The 15,590-nt window shown below is 40.9% G+C and overlaps 1 protein-coding gene across 2 annotated transcripts; it reads right to left on the reverse strand.

Moving 5' to 3' along the window:
- Nucleotides 1–624: 624 nt before the first annotated feature.
- Nucleotides 625–14,423, reverse strand: LOC125974800 (Wilms tumor protein 1-interacting protein). Of its 2 annotated transcripts, none has more exons than XM_049729613.1 (8): nucleotides 12,776–14,423; nucleotides 8,098–8,199; nucleotides 4,833–4,900; nucleotides 4,107–4,169; nucleotides 3,583–3,713; nucleotides 2,876–2,927; nucleotides 2,443–2,514; nucleotides 625–2,112 (listed from the first exon to the last, which is right to left on the reverse strand). In XM_049729613.1, exons 1-8 carry the CDS (start codon nucleotides 13,881–13,883, stop codon nucleotides 1,975–1,977), a joined length of 1,734 nt encoding a protein of 577 aa, XP_049585570.1. In that variant the 5' UTR covers nucleotides 13,884–14,423; the 3' UTR covers nucleotides 625–1,974. The 2 variants fall into 2 exon arrangements, with proteins under 2 accessions (XP_049585570.1, XP_049585572.1); XM_049729615.2 differs by having other exon boundaries at nucleotides 2,443–2,511; nucleotides 12,776–14,422.
- Between the last annotated feature and the right edge of the window lie 1,167 nt (nucleotides 14,424–15,590).

Here is a 15,590-nt window from a genome sequence, read left to right on the forward strand (position 1 = left end):
AAATAAATAAATAAATAAATAAATAAATAAATAAATAAATAAATAAATAAATAAATAAATATTCTTTTGAGAACAAGTACATTTTTTGATTCACTAAAAAATTAAAAGGGTGCAACCAAAAATAAAACAGACTACAGTTTTGTTTTTTCTATTTTGGCTTTTGCCTTCTAATTTTATTGTATTTGTTTGGTAGACTGTACATCCTTGTATAATTTATTGTTGTTGTATACTATAATTCAATAAAAAATGTTTTTTTCATTTATGTTTATAAATTAACCATACCAAAATGTCAATGTTCGACTTGAAGCTTATAATGTGGTTCAAGTCCGATTTTGTTGCCATTCTGACAAAAAAAAACACACCTAGAGTTCATGGACATTCGTGGTCCCTTCTCAAGGTTTCTCATTTTACCCTGGCAGGGGTTTTGAGTTTTTCCTTGCCCTTTTGGGAGCTTGAGATCAGGGGATGCTTTGAGAATAATTGTCAATTTTTGGCTATGTGAAGCCCTTTGAGACTGTTTGTGATTTAGGGCTATACAAATAAACTTGACTTGACATAAGAAAAAGTCTGGATTTATCTGGAACTATGTTTGATTTGGATATATCTTTGTAATAAATATATACATTTCAGTTTGGCCTACAGCACAATTTATTAAATACAATCACTCAATTGAACACATCAATGTTTTCTATCTCAAACTACAACTGACTATGAAATACAGTAAGTCCTGAAATTACTTTTAAATTATGACAAAAAGCAAATGAGGCAACCTCAAAATTGTTACACTGCAAACCAATCAATATTGATAGTTTTTGTGCAATATATGAATGATAGGACAAAAGAGTAAATTCAAAAACATGTCCATGAAAATATACAATTCCTTGCAAATTATATTAGAAATTTCAACCTTCATAGGGGGACAAGAAAACAAACCGCATTCTAAGTGCTTTACAGTGTCCATGTGACACAAACAATTCAAAGGTAAAGCTATCATGTGCATTCTTGCTTACATGACACAAAACAGAGTTAATATTTTTTGTATGACTGTACTTGCCTCGCTGCATCTACAAGAGTTTTCCCACATGATCATTTAATAATTAAATATTGCATATGGAAGAGACTAACTTTTGCATTCTGCCTATGAGTGTAACGTTATACATATTTTTCATGCTGTCTGTCCCCAAACACAAACAAACTTGTGACCACATTGAGAGGATTATCTAGTTTTTGATAGCCACATAGTCCTATTGTGATACTGTATTTGATTATGGTACTCGCAGTACTTTTTAGGTGGTCCTTGGTGGAAAAAGTTTGATAACAGATCAATACTGATTGTCTTCACTCTAGCTGGCAGCTATTCCAGATGACTTTCGTCCACTGTACATCCTGGCCCTGTTGCCAACCAATTGCAAGGGAACATTTTAGGAAAACAATCACTCACACCAATGGACAATTTCGAGTCTTCGATGAAACTTTGTTTTTGGAATGTTAGAGGGAGCCCAAATACCAAGGGGAAAAAATCCATGGGCTGAACATGGAAGGGCTAGATGCAGAACTGCCTGTGAAGCACACAAAATAATAAACGAGGCTACCATGCTGTCGTGTTCATATAACCCATTGAACCAGCAATAAGCAGTAAACTAGAAGACTTATTTACTGCTTCACTTGTGATATTTAAGTCACGAAGTATTGCGTGTTAGAGTAGATGTGTAAAACCAAAGCAGAAGCGTGAAAGTGAAGTTTAAGGCATTTTGCCAAGTGGTGAATTTAGTACTGCATTCAAATAAAGCTTTGGTACTGTTTGACTTCATTGTAAGGGCACTGATTTTTTTTTTTTTTTCATTCATAACAGGTTTTATGAATCCGTGAAGTGAGACCTCCAACCAATCCTCTACAACAAGAATTGTGATCATGCTCCACCGTGACAGTTCCACCAAAACGTCCACCGGGTGTCTCCCTTCACCCACACTGGTGTTAATAGGAGGCGCTGCTGGCCAAGGATGAGGAGCTGCCTGGCTCAATATGCTTCAAGTGACAGGCGTGGCAGAGAAGGTGGCCATTCAGAGGATAGCAGCGGTGCCCCTCCTCATCATTCAGCTCCATCTTACAGTCCTAAAAGTCAACCACGATGAGGCGGATCAGCATTATTATTTCTTTGACAAATCATTATCAGCTGTTGCTTATTTTCTGTTGAATGGAAGCAACAGTAAATCACATTTCCAGCAGAAAGCGAGTAAAACGACGGGAGCCGTGATGAGATATTGCATAGGAGCTCAGCTCGGCTCAGTGGCATATAATTACTGTCACGGCTGTAATTAAGATCAGGGATCATTATGATGTCTAATCATGAGCTGTTTCGAGCAGGGCCTTGCTTGAAGCCCCTAAGTGTTTTTGTGTTTGCAGATAATCTACATTGCAGTCTTGGAGTGTGTTATTACCCACCTCGCAGTGATAGCATTCCACATGATAGTCTTTGTCCATGGAAACGACACGTACGGTCTCATCGGAGCCCTGCTGAGACATTGATACAGCTGAAGCCCTTCTACATGGGAGTGGAATTTGCTTCAACTTCAGCCTGCCTGCCGCCTCCTCACTTTATGACCTTGGAGCTCAAATTGGTGTTTTCTTTTTTAGCAAACAGAACATTCACCTCACTTTGCTCCATAATTCCATCATCTTTTATTTTTAGTTGTGAGAAACATCAATTGAAATTATATTCCACTATAGCCAGTGCCAATTTAGGACATTTGTGCCAACATATCCAATTATTCTTCATTTCTTCTCATGCTGAAACTAGCCAATACATCTTGGGCAATTAACGTACCCTAAAGAAATTAGAAAGATGAGATAAGCTTTCATCATTAGACAGATTTACCTCAGATGGAAGGATGGGCTGTTTGCATGAGGCACATTTGGGAGCCAGCACCCTGGAATGAAGAGTCAAGAAAAAAAAACACCTTCAATAGATTTGCTTTACAAGTATTACAGTGCTAAACTGAGCCAATCTAACTACAGAGCTTTCATTCCATGCTTTTCATCCCCAGCTTTTGAAGTTGAGCCACAAGTGTTTTTCCTCTTCAGTCAGACTAGATTGTGATTCTTCATCTGACTGAGCAGATGCCAGCTTTGCAGATATTAAGGCTCACCCACAAACGTGATCCAGAAAGCATTATTAGATAAATCGAAAAAATGTTTTTTTACGTGAGCATATGGTGGGAAGCGGGAGTTAAGACAAACAACGTCCTAGTGTGCACAGGCTAGACTATCGACCAGCGGTCAACTGTGCACTCACTGTGCTGAGAACACTTTGGACTCTGCTGAGCAGAAAGCAGCTTGCCAACAGCTGTCCGGATTGTGGTAGCCAGCTTTTGGCAGACTATACAATATATGTGCTGAGAATTACTACAGAGCATCTCTATGGTTTGAGATTCTTCAGTCGCCTGTAAAATATTATTTTTTCCCCTGCACTCATGGTATTTGAGATGACATTTCACGTAGCGTGTCACTGTCAACTTCTTTATCATATCGCAACAAAATGGCGGCCATGTAGATATTGTGAACAGAAAGAGAGATGATGCCCACCTGTGGTAGTCTTTAACACAGTAGATCTTATTTTCAGTGTCCACAGTAAAGGGCACGCCGTCGAGACTCTCATTACAGATAACACAGCGGAAGCAGCCCGGGTGGTACGACCTCCCGAGAGCCTGCAGGATCTGGACGGACAAAATTAGCCCAGGATGTAGCTGATTAATATTCGTATTTGCTTACGCCATTTGCAGTATAAGTAAACGTGCGCTATATAAAGCAGTGATTCCCAATCAATGTGCCAAGGAAAACTAGAGAAAAAATGATATCCAGAAAACATAAAAATATTGAATTTCTTCAACTATCCATGCCAACACTGTATAGTGACATTCAGAATAATTAAATGTTCTTTCATTAGATGGCGGAAGGGAAAATTAAGGCCCAGATTTCACATTAAACAATTCTGTCATCATTTTTTGCGAAATGTTTGTTTAGCGGTGTGCCGTGAGATTCTTAAAACGAGTGTTTTGGCTTAATGAAGGTTGGAAAACACTGATGCAATAAAACAACACAAACATTACCATGTCCATGATCAGGTGACCGCATGCATTGCACTTGTCAGCTGACTGCTGGAAACCTGAGTACTTGAGCAGAAAAAGACATGACAGTCAGGCTTTCCAAGACAAAGAGCAAAAGTAGTCTGTGTGGTTATTTAATAGCGTCTGCACGGAATAACTTTCATTCTGGTAATAGCGTTTCTTAGAAAACACTTTCACAGTCAGGGTAGCGTGATTAGCTTTCATAAAACGACACAAGATAATATCCATCGAAAGGAGCTTCGCAAATATTCAAGCTGGCGGTTGAGGGCTAATGACATGATACATATTTGGAGTTATAAGAACACTATTTTTAGTCATGGCCAGACAATTATCCTGCTGGTCTTCTGCCAACAATCACTACATGCATTGACAATTTCTCAATCAATTTTACTGCACTGGTGTCAATACCTACAACCACGCCATCCCCCAAACTCAATAAAGTCAAACACCTGCTCAAGTTACTGATCTCCTCACAAGTCCTCGAAAGTCTAATTTTAAAATGACTCTAAGACTGATATGCTAGTCAGGCCCCTTTGAAAGGATCATCTGAGCTCTTATCATTTATCAATCTGTATGGCTAAAAATAAATGAAGCTCATATTCTACTTTCAATCTCGCCATTGCTTCAACGGGATAACACATTTCAAGTGTTATAAGAATACTATAAACTCTTGTAAGCATAAGTAACAAGCTTGTGCACTGAACTTACCAGAAAGTCCTCTTCACAAAAAACCCTTCCTCCAACATAGTAGAAAGCCTTTCCTCTCAGCCTTCGACCTGCAAACAATCAGATGCATTCAGATTGTTTTCAGTTTTCCTTTAAAATGAACAGAATGAACTGTCTTAGTAGAAAATCTTTCGCCGTCAACTCGACACTAAAAACAGATGATTAATGACCGTATTGAAAAGTAATGGACCCTTTTTGCAATATTCAGCACATCCTGCTGAACGTCTGCTGGCTAAATCAAATTTGCCCGTGTCGTTGATAATGTACTATAACTAGTTAGCTGGGGAACGGAGCAAGTCGCAGCCAGATGAGGAACACATCTGGGTCAGACATGTGGGGAAGATAATCACTGAATCAAATTACTGGACAGGTGCGAAGAGAAAACTATCCACTCCTCTGGAATGCAATACAGCAACGAGCCAGGACCCAAAATGACCCGGTGTACTTCTTGTGGTCTCTCCACATGTTGGCCGTGCACAACTTCCTTTCCGTTTCCCTCAAAACTTCTGCAGGCTGAATCTGGTGCACAAACACCAACGCATGCACACCAAATTGCCTTCAGACGGCTACTCCTGCGCGAGGCCCACAGGAAGAGGGAACATTCTTTACATTTTTCAGCATTGGAAGGTGTGGGGGGGGGGAGTGACAGGAGAGAGGTGTTTATCTACTACATGGGACATATTTTATCAGCATCTGTTTGGTAAGAAGAAGCGAATAGTAGAAAAAAACAAATCCCCGATTAATTTCAATGAGCTTCAATTATGTGCATCTTAGTGTATGTATGGTCAGGCTCTCTAAAATGAGTTAAGATAAAATTACTTTAGCAATCAAAGTTCTAAGCTTTTGAGTAAGTTTTGGTGGGAGACGGACGGGTGTGGGGGTCACCAGTATGAGTAGCAGAAAACAATTTAAATTCCTATTTTTACATGCTCGACTGGGTGCAATACATTTATATCGAATGGCCGCAAATTAGCATGTTACATTTATTTTGTTTCTTCAAATTAGCATGTTACATTTATTTTGTTTCTTCAATAATAATTTAAAAAAAAATGCATGCCCCTTTCAACTTTTGAGCTCCTGCCCTTCAAGGTATCTCCATGCCTTTTGGCCAATTCTATGGAGAAGGCCCTTTCCTCACCTTAATCAAATTTCTTCGACTTTCTCTTCCCGAGGGTATAATGCCCGTCTTCCTAATCTTTCGTATACATTGCTTAAGACTCGTTGCTCTTCTCTTTCCAGCATTTTTTATCCCAGTCGGTCTGAGCAGAAATGCTCTGAGCTTTACAAAAGGATAACAGCTTTATTAAAGTCAGAAGGTAAGGCTAACTGCTTGAGAAAGACCACAGTGAAATGCGTGTTCATAAAAATGTAAATTAGATGAGTGAAAGAACAAAACACAAGGACATTTTCTCATTAAGGCCTTTTATGAATTCCATTATGTAATCCTATTCAGAAATAAAAGCAATTTAGTGACCACCTTCTGAATGATTTCCCCATCCCACCAGACCAGAGTTAAAAAGGGTCCAATACAGAAAAATGTCTTCAAGCTGAAGCCCAGAACATCTTAATACCATGCATTAAAATTCAGTACAACTTACCAATCAGTGCCAAATTCCAAGAAAATAATTGTACAGCCTTATTTATTGTTACCTTTGCAACCTGAAGTTTTATTCACTGTTATCTAATAATTGGTCAGGGGTCCATATCATGACCAGTCTGTAAAAGCACACTTGTGTATACGTGGTAGGTGGGCTGGTCTCAATAAATGGTCTCCACATTGGTTCTACACTGTAGACTTGTTGTGTCCAGCTGAAATAACAGCGCCCAGTGTGGTTGTGGAGCCCGAGGGCCCCTGTGCCTGCATTCCTCCCCAGCCGAGATGCTTTTTCCTCTGGGCACCTCACAGCATGCATTCACAGAGCGAGCTATGAGAGCTTTGTAATGCATAAACTCTTCCCAAGCCCACTTTAGCCATCACGCAAATTTAACCCCCCAACCCCCCCCCAAAAAAAAAAACGCCATGCTCACTTTTTTTTCCCCCCATCTCTAATGTAAACAAAAACACACACGCAAGGGAGGGTGTAAAAGTAGATGTTAATCATTCACACACATTGGGATGTAGCAAACAAGGTCAACGCTGTTGCAGAATTAGAGGTCAATGTAGGGGGTGAGTGGGTGGGTCACCACAGTGTCACAAATACTTCACATACCTTCCATCTGATATTAGGAACAGAGATTGGCTTAACACGAGGGCAAAGTTTGCATACAAGTATGCTTTTTGCATATTCGCATGTGTGAAAATGATGATGCCATGATTGATTGAGGAGGTCCTTGTTTGAGTCCAACTCAAAAACATCTTGTAGTAGCTTTACCCTAACCAAGTACAAGTTGGTATTTCAAGAAATGAGTAGACAGTGGTACATTGAGGTTTGGACAAAAGTGTACGCTTTGGCAAAATCTGTCCATGGACATACAGATGCCAAAAGACTCAAGCAGTGTCCGTGACCACATTTGGGGTGGTGACTCACAAGATAAAATCGATGGTACCACAAAGCTGCTGTGGGTGTGTTTGAGGCTTCATTGACTCACTACACCAACATCAGCGAGGGCAGTGTGTTTGTGCTTTTTTGTGACTCTTCTGCAGCACTGACACTAATTTTTCAGTGATTGAGTCATTTCTATTTAAAGTCCCGAGCTTCAAGTATCCGTACTGGTACGTCATCGAGCTTCTCTGTCTTGTATTAGGAATCATATAAAGACAATCCAGATGATGATTTTAAATAACTCGATGGCATTATTATGATTATAATAGCAGATAGAGGACACATAGAGAAAATATAGATTTTACACAGGGCTGGCCAGACTAAACATATGGAAAAAATATGCAATATTGCAAAACAGGTCTGAGTCATCCAAAATACAAGAAATCTAAAATGGATTAGACCAGAGAATTTAAACTGCAATTTGTTACAGTGAGCAGTGGTTGACGCATTGTCGAATAAAGCGTGTTGCTGACGTGTTTTGTGGGAGCTTCCGGAGCGATCGGCACACCCAGAAACCAAACACCACCAGTAAAATATCGCAAACTAATTATGTGGGTCACGAAAGACCACAAAGGAAGGCCTTACTTTCATTCGGGAGGTTCTCCTCGAGTCAAATTGGCTGTCATTACATTTATAAGTGACTCAACCACAGAGACGGTCAAGAGGTGAAGGAAGTGTGTGTGCGTGTGTGTGTCTATACTTACTGCAGGCACTGCAGGTGAAGCAGTTGTCATGGTAGAGGCTACCCATTGCCTGACAAGCCTGGTTGGCGCCATACACGGCCTTGTTGCACTTAATGCAGACTCCTAAAAAAAAAAAAAAAAAAACGACAAGTAGCCGGAAGACGCATTAAAACCGTTTGTCGGACGGAACAAATGAGCTCAATAGATAACAGATCAAATGACCTTTAAATGCTCAGCGATGGTTTTCTGTTACAACACATAATTAGCAAGTTATTGGCAAAAACAAATGTGAAGGCTCTGATCCGGATGAAAACAAGCAGTAGCAATAGACTCGGGGGGAAGGATTCAATTTAAGACAGGAAGCTAGTTAGCACGCTGTGTCATTGCAGGAAAGAAATTTCCCGTTTTGCTTATTTGATTTGGCTCAGAGGCAGAGAAGTCTGTTAATGAAACACTGATAAAAACCAAAGGGTGTCTCTCAGAGACACCGTACCAGCGGGGGTAGTAGATGAAGAAGGAGATGTGCATGGAAATGAAAAGTATTAAAAACAGCTGATGCAAATGCTTGAGAGCAAGCATAGCAGACTACATAACCTGACTTTTGACTTTGGAAATAAATATTGATCATGTAGTAAGATTAATAAAAAAAAAAATCATGTTGCTATACTTAAGTCTGTGATAAAACAGTACACAGATTGGCACAAATGTCAGCAAATATTATTTGTGACAATTCAAATCCCCAAAAGGAATCACTAACGCTATATCGCAAATGGACAATCAATAAAGTGACTGTAACAATAGCAAGAGAAGAAATCAACGCAGCGCTCAATGTGTCACTTGCACCGACCGGGTGGGCATGTGTTTATTTGTGAGTGTGTGTTTTTATAGAAAAACTCCCTGGTGACTGGGCAGCCCGTGTAGCCGAGCCCGCCCCTGGTCCTCATCTGACACACACAAAGAAACTTCTGTTTCCACTGCATCCAACACACATGACACGTCAGCTTCTTCTAAAAAACACACTGTCGCATTTAACGCACATATTTAACTGCTGTTCCAAAACAGACATGTTATAAGAAAACATACATTTCGGGATATATATATATATTTCAGCGCCGTCTGTCCTAGTGCTGCCCTGACCCGTCCTTAGGGACCCCAATGGCTTGAAAAAAGATTTAGAGATAACAGGGGGGGGGGTATTATTGGAGAGGAATGTTCCTCTTATGTAAGCCATTTTGTTTACATGACAACATTGTACAGTTTCCGGACAACAAACGAATGAGCTGAACAAAAGTTCTCATTCTTAAAATGTTGCCAGCCAGCGTATGAAGCAGCCCAGCAGGCATAAAACGGTGAGAGGTTACAGTGATGACAAGCAGTACATCACATAAAGCTTTTGACAATAATTCAAGGTCATTTCTGCTTTAACTAGACTTAGCTGCAATTTAAAAGCCCCCACGAGTACAACCGTGTCATAAAAGTACGGTCTCTGCTTTAACGCTCGTAAGCTCCTCTCAGGTTGGGCCGCTGCATTTGTACTTTTGGCCAGTGTCCCGTGTTCCAAAACAGTGAGATTATTCATGGGACTGGCTGCTGGCTTCAAATGGGGGAGGGGGGAGCAAAACATTAACCCAAGACCAGACGCCCCCCCTGCTCCTTGCTTACCTTTTGCAGCTGTCAAAGCTCTGGAAGGTATTTGTCATCCATTTATATACTTTGTTCAAATTTAGGACTTTCAAATGAACTACAAAAATATTTTTGCCCTTTCTAAATGAGGATAGAGCAAGACAATATATATCCCAAAATCCTTCCCCACTGACCAATGGCATCATTTCCTAAATGCTGCAAGAAGAGCAACTTGAGATCTTAGAAAAATCTAAAATAAACATGTGCTCTAAGTTTGACATACCACAAAGTAGTGTTGCTGACAACCCTACTAAATTTGGAGGATTAGAAAACAAGTACTGCATGAAAAAAATAGAAGCTTCACAATGTCGAAAAAAAAAAAAAAATCAAGCCGTTTTCTCTGCTCTCAAACGCTGCGGGCTAACTGCTGAATGAAACCCAACCTTGCTCAGGTGTCAATCAAATACCAATATTATGACCTGAAAAACTGACGCAATGTCATCTAGCAACTTTTTTTTTGTACACACTCACCCTTGTTCTCCTGAGCCTCCTGGTATTTTTTCTCCCATTTCTAAGTTAGCGATATACTTCAGTCAAGCATTGCATACATTTACCATTTAAAAGCTGGGAGATGGCTAAACATAGCAAACATGTTTTGTCACTTTGGAAGATCATTTTCTCAATTTTTTCCATAGTAGATGGAAATCATGCCGGCCAGAATGACATGAGGAGCTAGGGCAAACTTCACGCAGCATCATTCAGCTCAATACAAGACTGACATAAAAAAATATATCAAATATATATAATCATATATTTCAACCAAACACAAAAGAAAAGTGAATAAAAGTAACTTTACCCAGGCTAGTCAAGGTCGCAGCGATCACAGGCTGGTTAAATTAACAGCGTTAGCTGAACTAATCTTTTCGCTTGGGCCATCCAGACGTTTTGTATTAAGCAGTTACAGTACTTACATAATCCTGCTAAGTAACAAACACGTCAATGAAAACATGGGATGATAACAAACATTTACTAGGCTGGAATATATTCATCAGACAGCAGCCTGGGAGGAGATCACATTCCCAGCCGCCTACAAAAGCTAGCCAGAAAAGAAGCCAAGAATCCCTGGGAAGCGTTCCACTCAACAGCAGGATGGGATAAATCAATCCTCCAATCTTAACACAACAAAACACTCATGTGTGTTCATGTGTGGTGAAAGTTGAAAGAAAAGAGCAGATGCAACAACAGGATGAGTTGCCAATTACTGCACTCTTGGTCTCTCAGGCAAATAAGAATTAAAGACAACGAAGCACCCAGCCGCCAAATTTTGTGGAAAATTTGCTTCTTTTATGATCAGCCTACACATTACTGACGTTGCACGAGAGCATGACTCAGAAAATGAGCCTTGTCCTCGTGGAAAAGTGTGGGACCGTGCGTGGTGATGTGGGAATAAGAAGGGAAAAAAAAGATGCGCTATTTTAAAAAACATTTCCTCTGGTGGATTGCGCACGGCATCGCTCTCCCACACATTTGTCATATTCACATCGCTCAGCGATTCGGGAGTCGTGTTGTGACAGTGACGCACGCCAGAACATCTCTCGCACGCCACTATGCATACGCTCATGGTGGGACTCAGAGTTACAACCGTGACATTCCACCGGGAAATTCCTACAGGCAAGGAAGCAAGGGCGGGTGGAAGGAAGAGTCTCAGACAAGTTTCCAGCATGATATCTGATATCACCATATCAACTTGTCCCCATTGCTCTGTCACAAAAACGATATCCTATTTCAACAATGGCCTTCGTTGCGAACAGCTGGAGAGCTCATGAGCACAGCAAACACATCTGCAATCTTGCCAATTTACTGGATGATGGACAACCCTGCCAAGTATCTTGTCAGCACATTTGTCACTGAAGTTAATATAAACACAAACGTCAATTTGGTCAGCCACTAATGGACTATGAGGACTCAAACGTGAGTGGCATTTGAGTTTAACTCGTAATTTAAACCCTGATCTGGTTTGTGTTTAAGCCACAGAGTTAGTCAGCAGGCCGCATGACAATAAATGCTAAAAGCTTGTAACCATGCATTGGAGTCAGAAAAAATAGGACACTGTAAACAAAGGGGTCAAGTTACACTATATGGTTCAAATCATTCTAATCCAAGTTGAAATCAGATAGGTTTATACCGTATTTTCAGCACTATAAGGCGCACCGGATTATAAGGCGCACCTTCAATGAATGGCCCATTTTAAAACTTAGTCCATATAGTATAAGATATATTCATTTGGATCACGAGCCGGACTTTGGACACGCCTGCTGCAGTGGCTCAATATTGGTCCATATATAAGGCGCACCTGATTATAAGGCGCATTTTCGGTTTTTGAGAAAATATGAGATTTTTAGGTGTGCCTTATAGTGCGGAATGTACGGTATGTGTTGGAGGTATAATGTTGGTGACATTTTTAGTCATGCACCGTGTAGCGACTAAACTGCTCCACCAATGAGCAGCGGTTTAAGTGCGACCGACCAATTTCGAACCAAACAGGTATTGTGCAATTGGAAGGGGGGGCTGAAAAACCAATACATAAATAATTTTCTTTGTGGCAGCAAAATTATAACTGTAGCTAAAAAGTCAATGCTAGAATGGAGCATTATACACTCAAGACAGAAGTTATTGATGTGGTCTTAAAATCTTTAGGCTCTTAGAACAACTTTCCACTTGGCTGACAGTTTGCTTCAGGGGCTTGTCTGCAGAGTGAGCGGCTAATCATTTAAAAAAAACATTTTAAAAAGTCTCATCTGCTTTCCAAAATGTGTATTATTTAAAAAAATAAAAACATTGTTTCTCTGATGTCTGCTTGACTAGTTTAAAGCATTTTATCAATAAAGAGAAACTCAAAGCATTAGGAGACCCTTCAAGTTATGAAACATGAACTGTCTGAAGTGACATGATTGATGACAAGCACGAGTGTGTGTGAACAAGAAATGCGGGTTTATGTTCTTAACTTCATGGGTGGGCGATGTTATCTGTGGAAAAGAACGAACTCACAGGATTAAAATTTGTTCTGAACGCTTACCAAAGTAGTCGGCTTTTGGTTGAGTAGTCATCTCCTTTTCCAGACGATTTGTGAGGGCCTCTAATTTTACTTCAGCAGTTGACGGGCCCTGTTCCGGTGGCGGCTGGACAGGCTTAAAGGAAGACGCTTCTGCACCAATGGCCTTCCCAAAACTTGGTATCTGACTCTGATCTTGACTCTGGCTGAAGCTTTTGGAGACATTGCCAGGGTTTATAGTAGCAGAAGTGACCTGGATTTTGGTTTGAGGTGCTTCAGATGACACTTGAGAGGAAGCCACAGCAGGGCCATTCTTACTGGAAGACATTTTTGAAGTTGGAGAAGATGGTGCATAGTGAGCTGCAGACTGTGTGGAAGGTACGTGGAAATTGGTTCCTCCTGTGAAGGCACTCAGAGGCATTGAAGGAATGCGGTCTGGTTTTTCTTTGGGAAAAGTAGAGGAAGTTGGACTCCTGTTGGATGAGAAAGGGGCATCCGTGTTCTGTAGTGGTGGAGGACTGATCATGGCAGGAGATGCAACACTGCTCTCGGACAAAGATTGGGGATTGTGGCTCTCTCGGGATGAAGCCCACGGAGCCGGATGACGAGCGTGCATGGGTGCACCGTGAAAAGCATTTCCTGGGCTCAGATTGGCAGGGGTGGAGTTCTGGTACAAATGTAGGTCTGCGCGCTCCTCGTTATCGTAATTGTTTCCGTAGCCATATGCCCTGCTGACTGGAGGCTCAGAATGAAGGGCTGTGTGGTTCTTCTGACCGTCAAATTGTGATGAATGACCTCCAGATGATAAAGGACCCGATAGTATTGGAGGTTTTGCAGCAGCTTCACCTGGCTGCCTGGAGCTACTAATGGGTGGTCTGTCTTTTGTGTAATGTGCATTGTTGAGCCCTCCATTCATTCTTATGGCTTGGTTGTTTCTTGCCATTTCCTCTTGGTGTTTCTGCATGTGTATTTTAGTCATTTTAGAAGCAAAAACTCTTCTGGTCTCCTCAAAATCGGGATTATTTCCTGCATCCCTCCTCGTCCTAAATAAACCATCTCTGGATGCTTCATACATGTTTAAATCCTCTATAAACTTACTTGCCTCCAGTCCTAGATCCTCGTATTTATCCATTTTGGAGATTTCAGGAAAAAAGTTAGAAAATAAAAAGTCCGGAAAAAAGTTTGAACTCCAAATAGAAGTATGACTTACAGTCCGTCCACTAGCGGTCCTGACAGAGGAAAAAAAAAACTTATCCAGACTCCAGTGCAAACTTTTTTTCCGTTGCAGGGTTTGATTCAAAGTCCTCCTCGAGCGTATTTGCGTGTGTCAACTTTGTCGCGAACAAACCGCCGTCTGTCTGCTTTTCAAATAGTCGATCCCGGCTCTGATAGCCGGTGGGCACTGGCCCCCTCCTCTTCTTCTTCCACCACCTCCTCCTCTTTCCTCTTGCAGACTGTCCAACCGTCTCACTTGGTGCCGAACCGCGAGCAACTCAAAACTTGAACCGCCTGATAACAAAAGTCCCCCAAAAGTACTTTAAACAACTGTTAAGTTGTCTCCAAGTGGTTTGATCGCCTGGAACGGACGATCCGGATCCTCACGGCTGTCGTACGTGTCAGCCTGAGCGCAGCCGGTGGACTGTGACTCCGTTAAGACTGGAAACAAGGCGCAGATTGTTTTTAAAGGCGCAGCGCTGCTTTATAATTGTGACCGCAACCGCTGCAACAGTCATGCGGTCATGGTAAATATAACTAAGACGCATATGATTCGACATAAACAGCGACGATGCAACTTTGTGGGGCGAATATTAAGCCACTTTTTATTTTATGCGCGTCGGACTGTTATCCGTCTTGTGTGGTCAAAATTCAATGACTTGCTCATTCAAATCAGCAGAGAAACCTCTCATTGTTTGTAATTGGGTCAAGTTGACATTTGTTTGCATTTATGTGATGATAAAATTGAAGAATGCATATTTACCGTGTTACATTATTGTGTAAATTAGGACAACAACATCATATTTAATAGACAATAATTCGCTCTACCCTCAACATTGGGGTCATTCCAGAATTGGGGAATTTTTCTGGCCTGTAACTGTAAATGTAACTGCTAATTCCTTGTATTAACAGATTCAGAGACGCAAGATATTCCACATCCATGGCTACAACTTGGCAATGTATGGGGGATATGAGGGAGGTGTATTTTTCCGTTTCCATTTTTTTTATTGTCGTTTACAATGGGGGTGTCAAAGTCTTTTTTGTCACGGTCCACATCGTAGTTCCAGTTTCTCTCAGAGGGTCTTTATGGCTGCAAAACCATATAAATATTTACGCACCCTATCATATAAAACAAAATAAATTGATATGAAACAAGTTTTGAAATCAGAGGCATTTATACAAGATAAACCTTTCCCAGAGATTTTAAGCCACACACGCCCTTTCTAAATCAGGATGCTGAGAGGAATGTATTTACCACTACAGTATTTTATTTCTGTAATTTTCAAACAATCTCTTTCATCATTTGATGGCAAAGCAACATCACAATCACTGTGCATGGGTGTGTTAGACTTGGTGGCTGAGGTAAGCTATTTACAGACCTCTCTGTTTTGGCTGTGTGATGTCACACATTCCAGCCCGTGACCCTTCCACATTGCATAGTGAACCTCACTGGCATATATAAGCCACCATAATAAGCTTTAAATCCCAGTTGATGTGACAAAGAGGTAGCAGGCTGCAGCTTTAATTAAAAACACAGCCTTTATAGGGCACCACATTGGTTTGGAGGGAAACAATCATCGTTATGCAACTTTGCCTTCCAGCGAGAAACGTTCCTTCGCATATT

This window comes from Syngnathus scovelli, chromosome 9 (genome assembly GCF_024217435.2).
Source record: "Syngnathus scovelli strain Florida chromosome 9, RoL_Ssco_1.2, whole genome shotgun sequence".
Taxonomy (NCBI): domain Eukaryota; kingdom Metazoa; phylum Chordata; class Actinopteri; order Syngnathiformes; family Syngnathidae; genus Syngnathus; species Syngnathus scovelli.

Coding starts and splice junctions, on each gene's coding strand:
- LOC125974800 (XM_049729613.1), bottom strand. CDS start 13,883: ATGGATAAATACGAGGATCTAGGACTGGAGGCAAGTAAGTTTATAGAG. Junction 4,901..8,097: donor CTTCACCTGCAGTGCCTGCA/GTAAGTATAGAC, acceptor GATTGTTTGCAG/GTCGAAGGCTGAGAGGAAAG. Junction 3,714..4,106: donor GTCACCTGATCATGGACATG/GTAATGTTTGTG, acceptor TTGTCCGTCCAG/ATCCTGCAGGCTCTCGGGAG.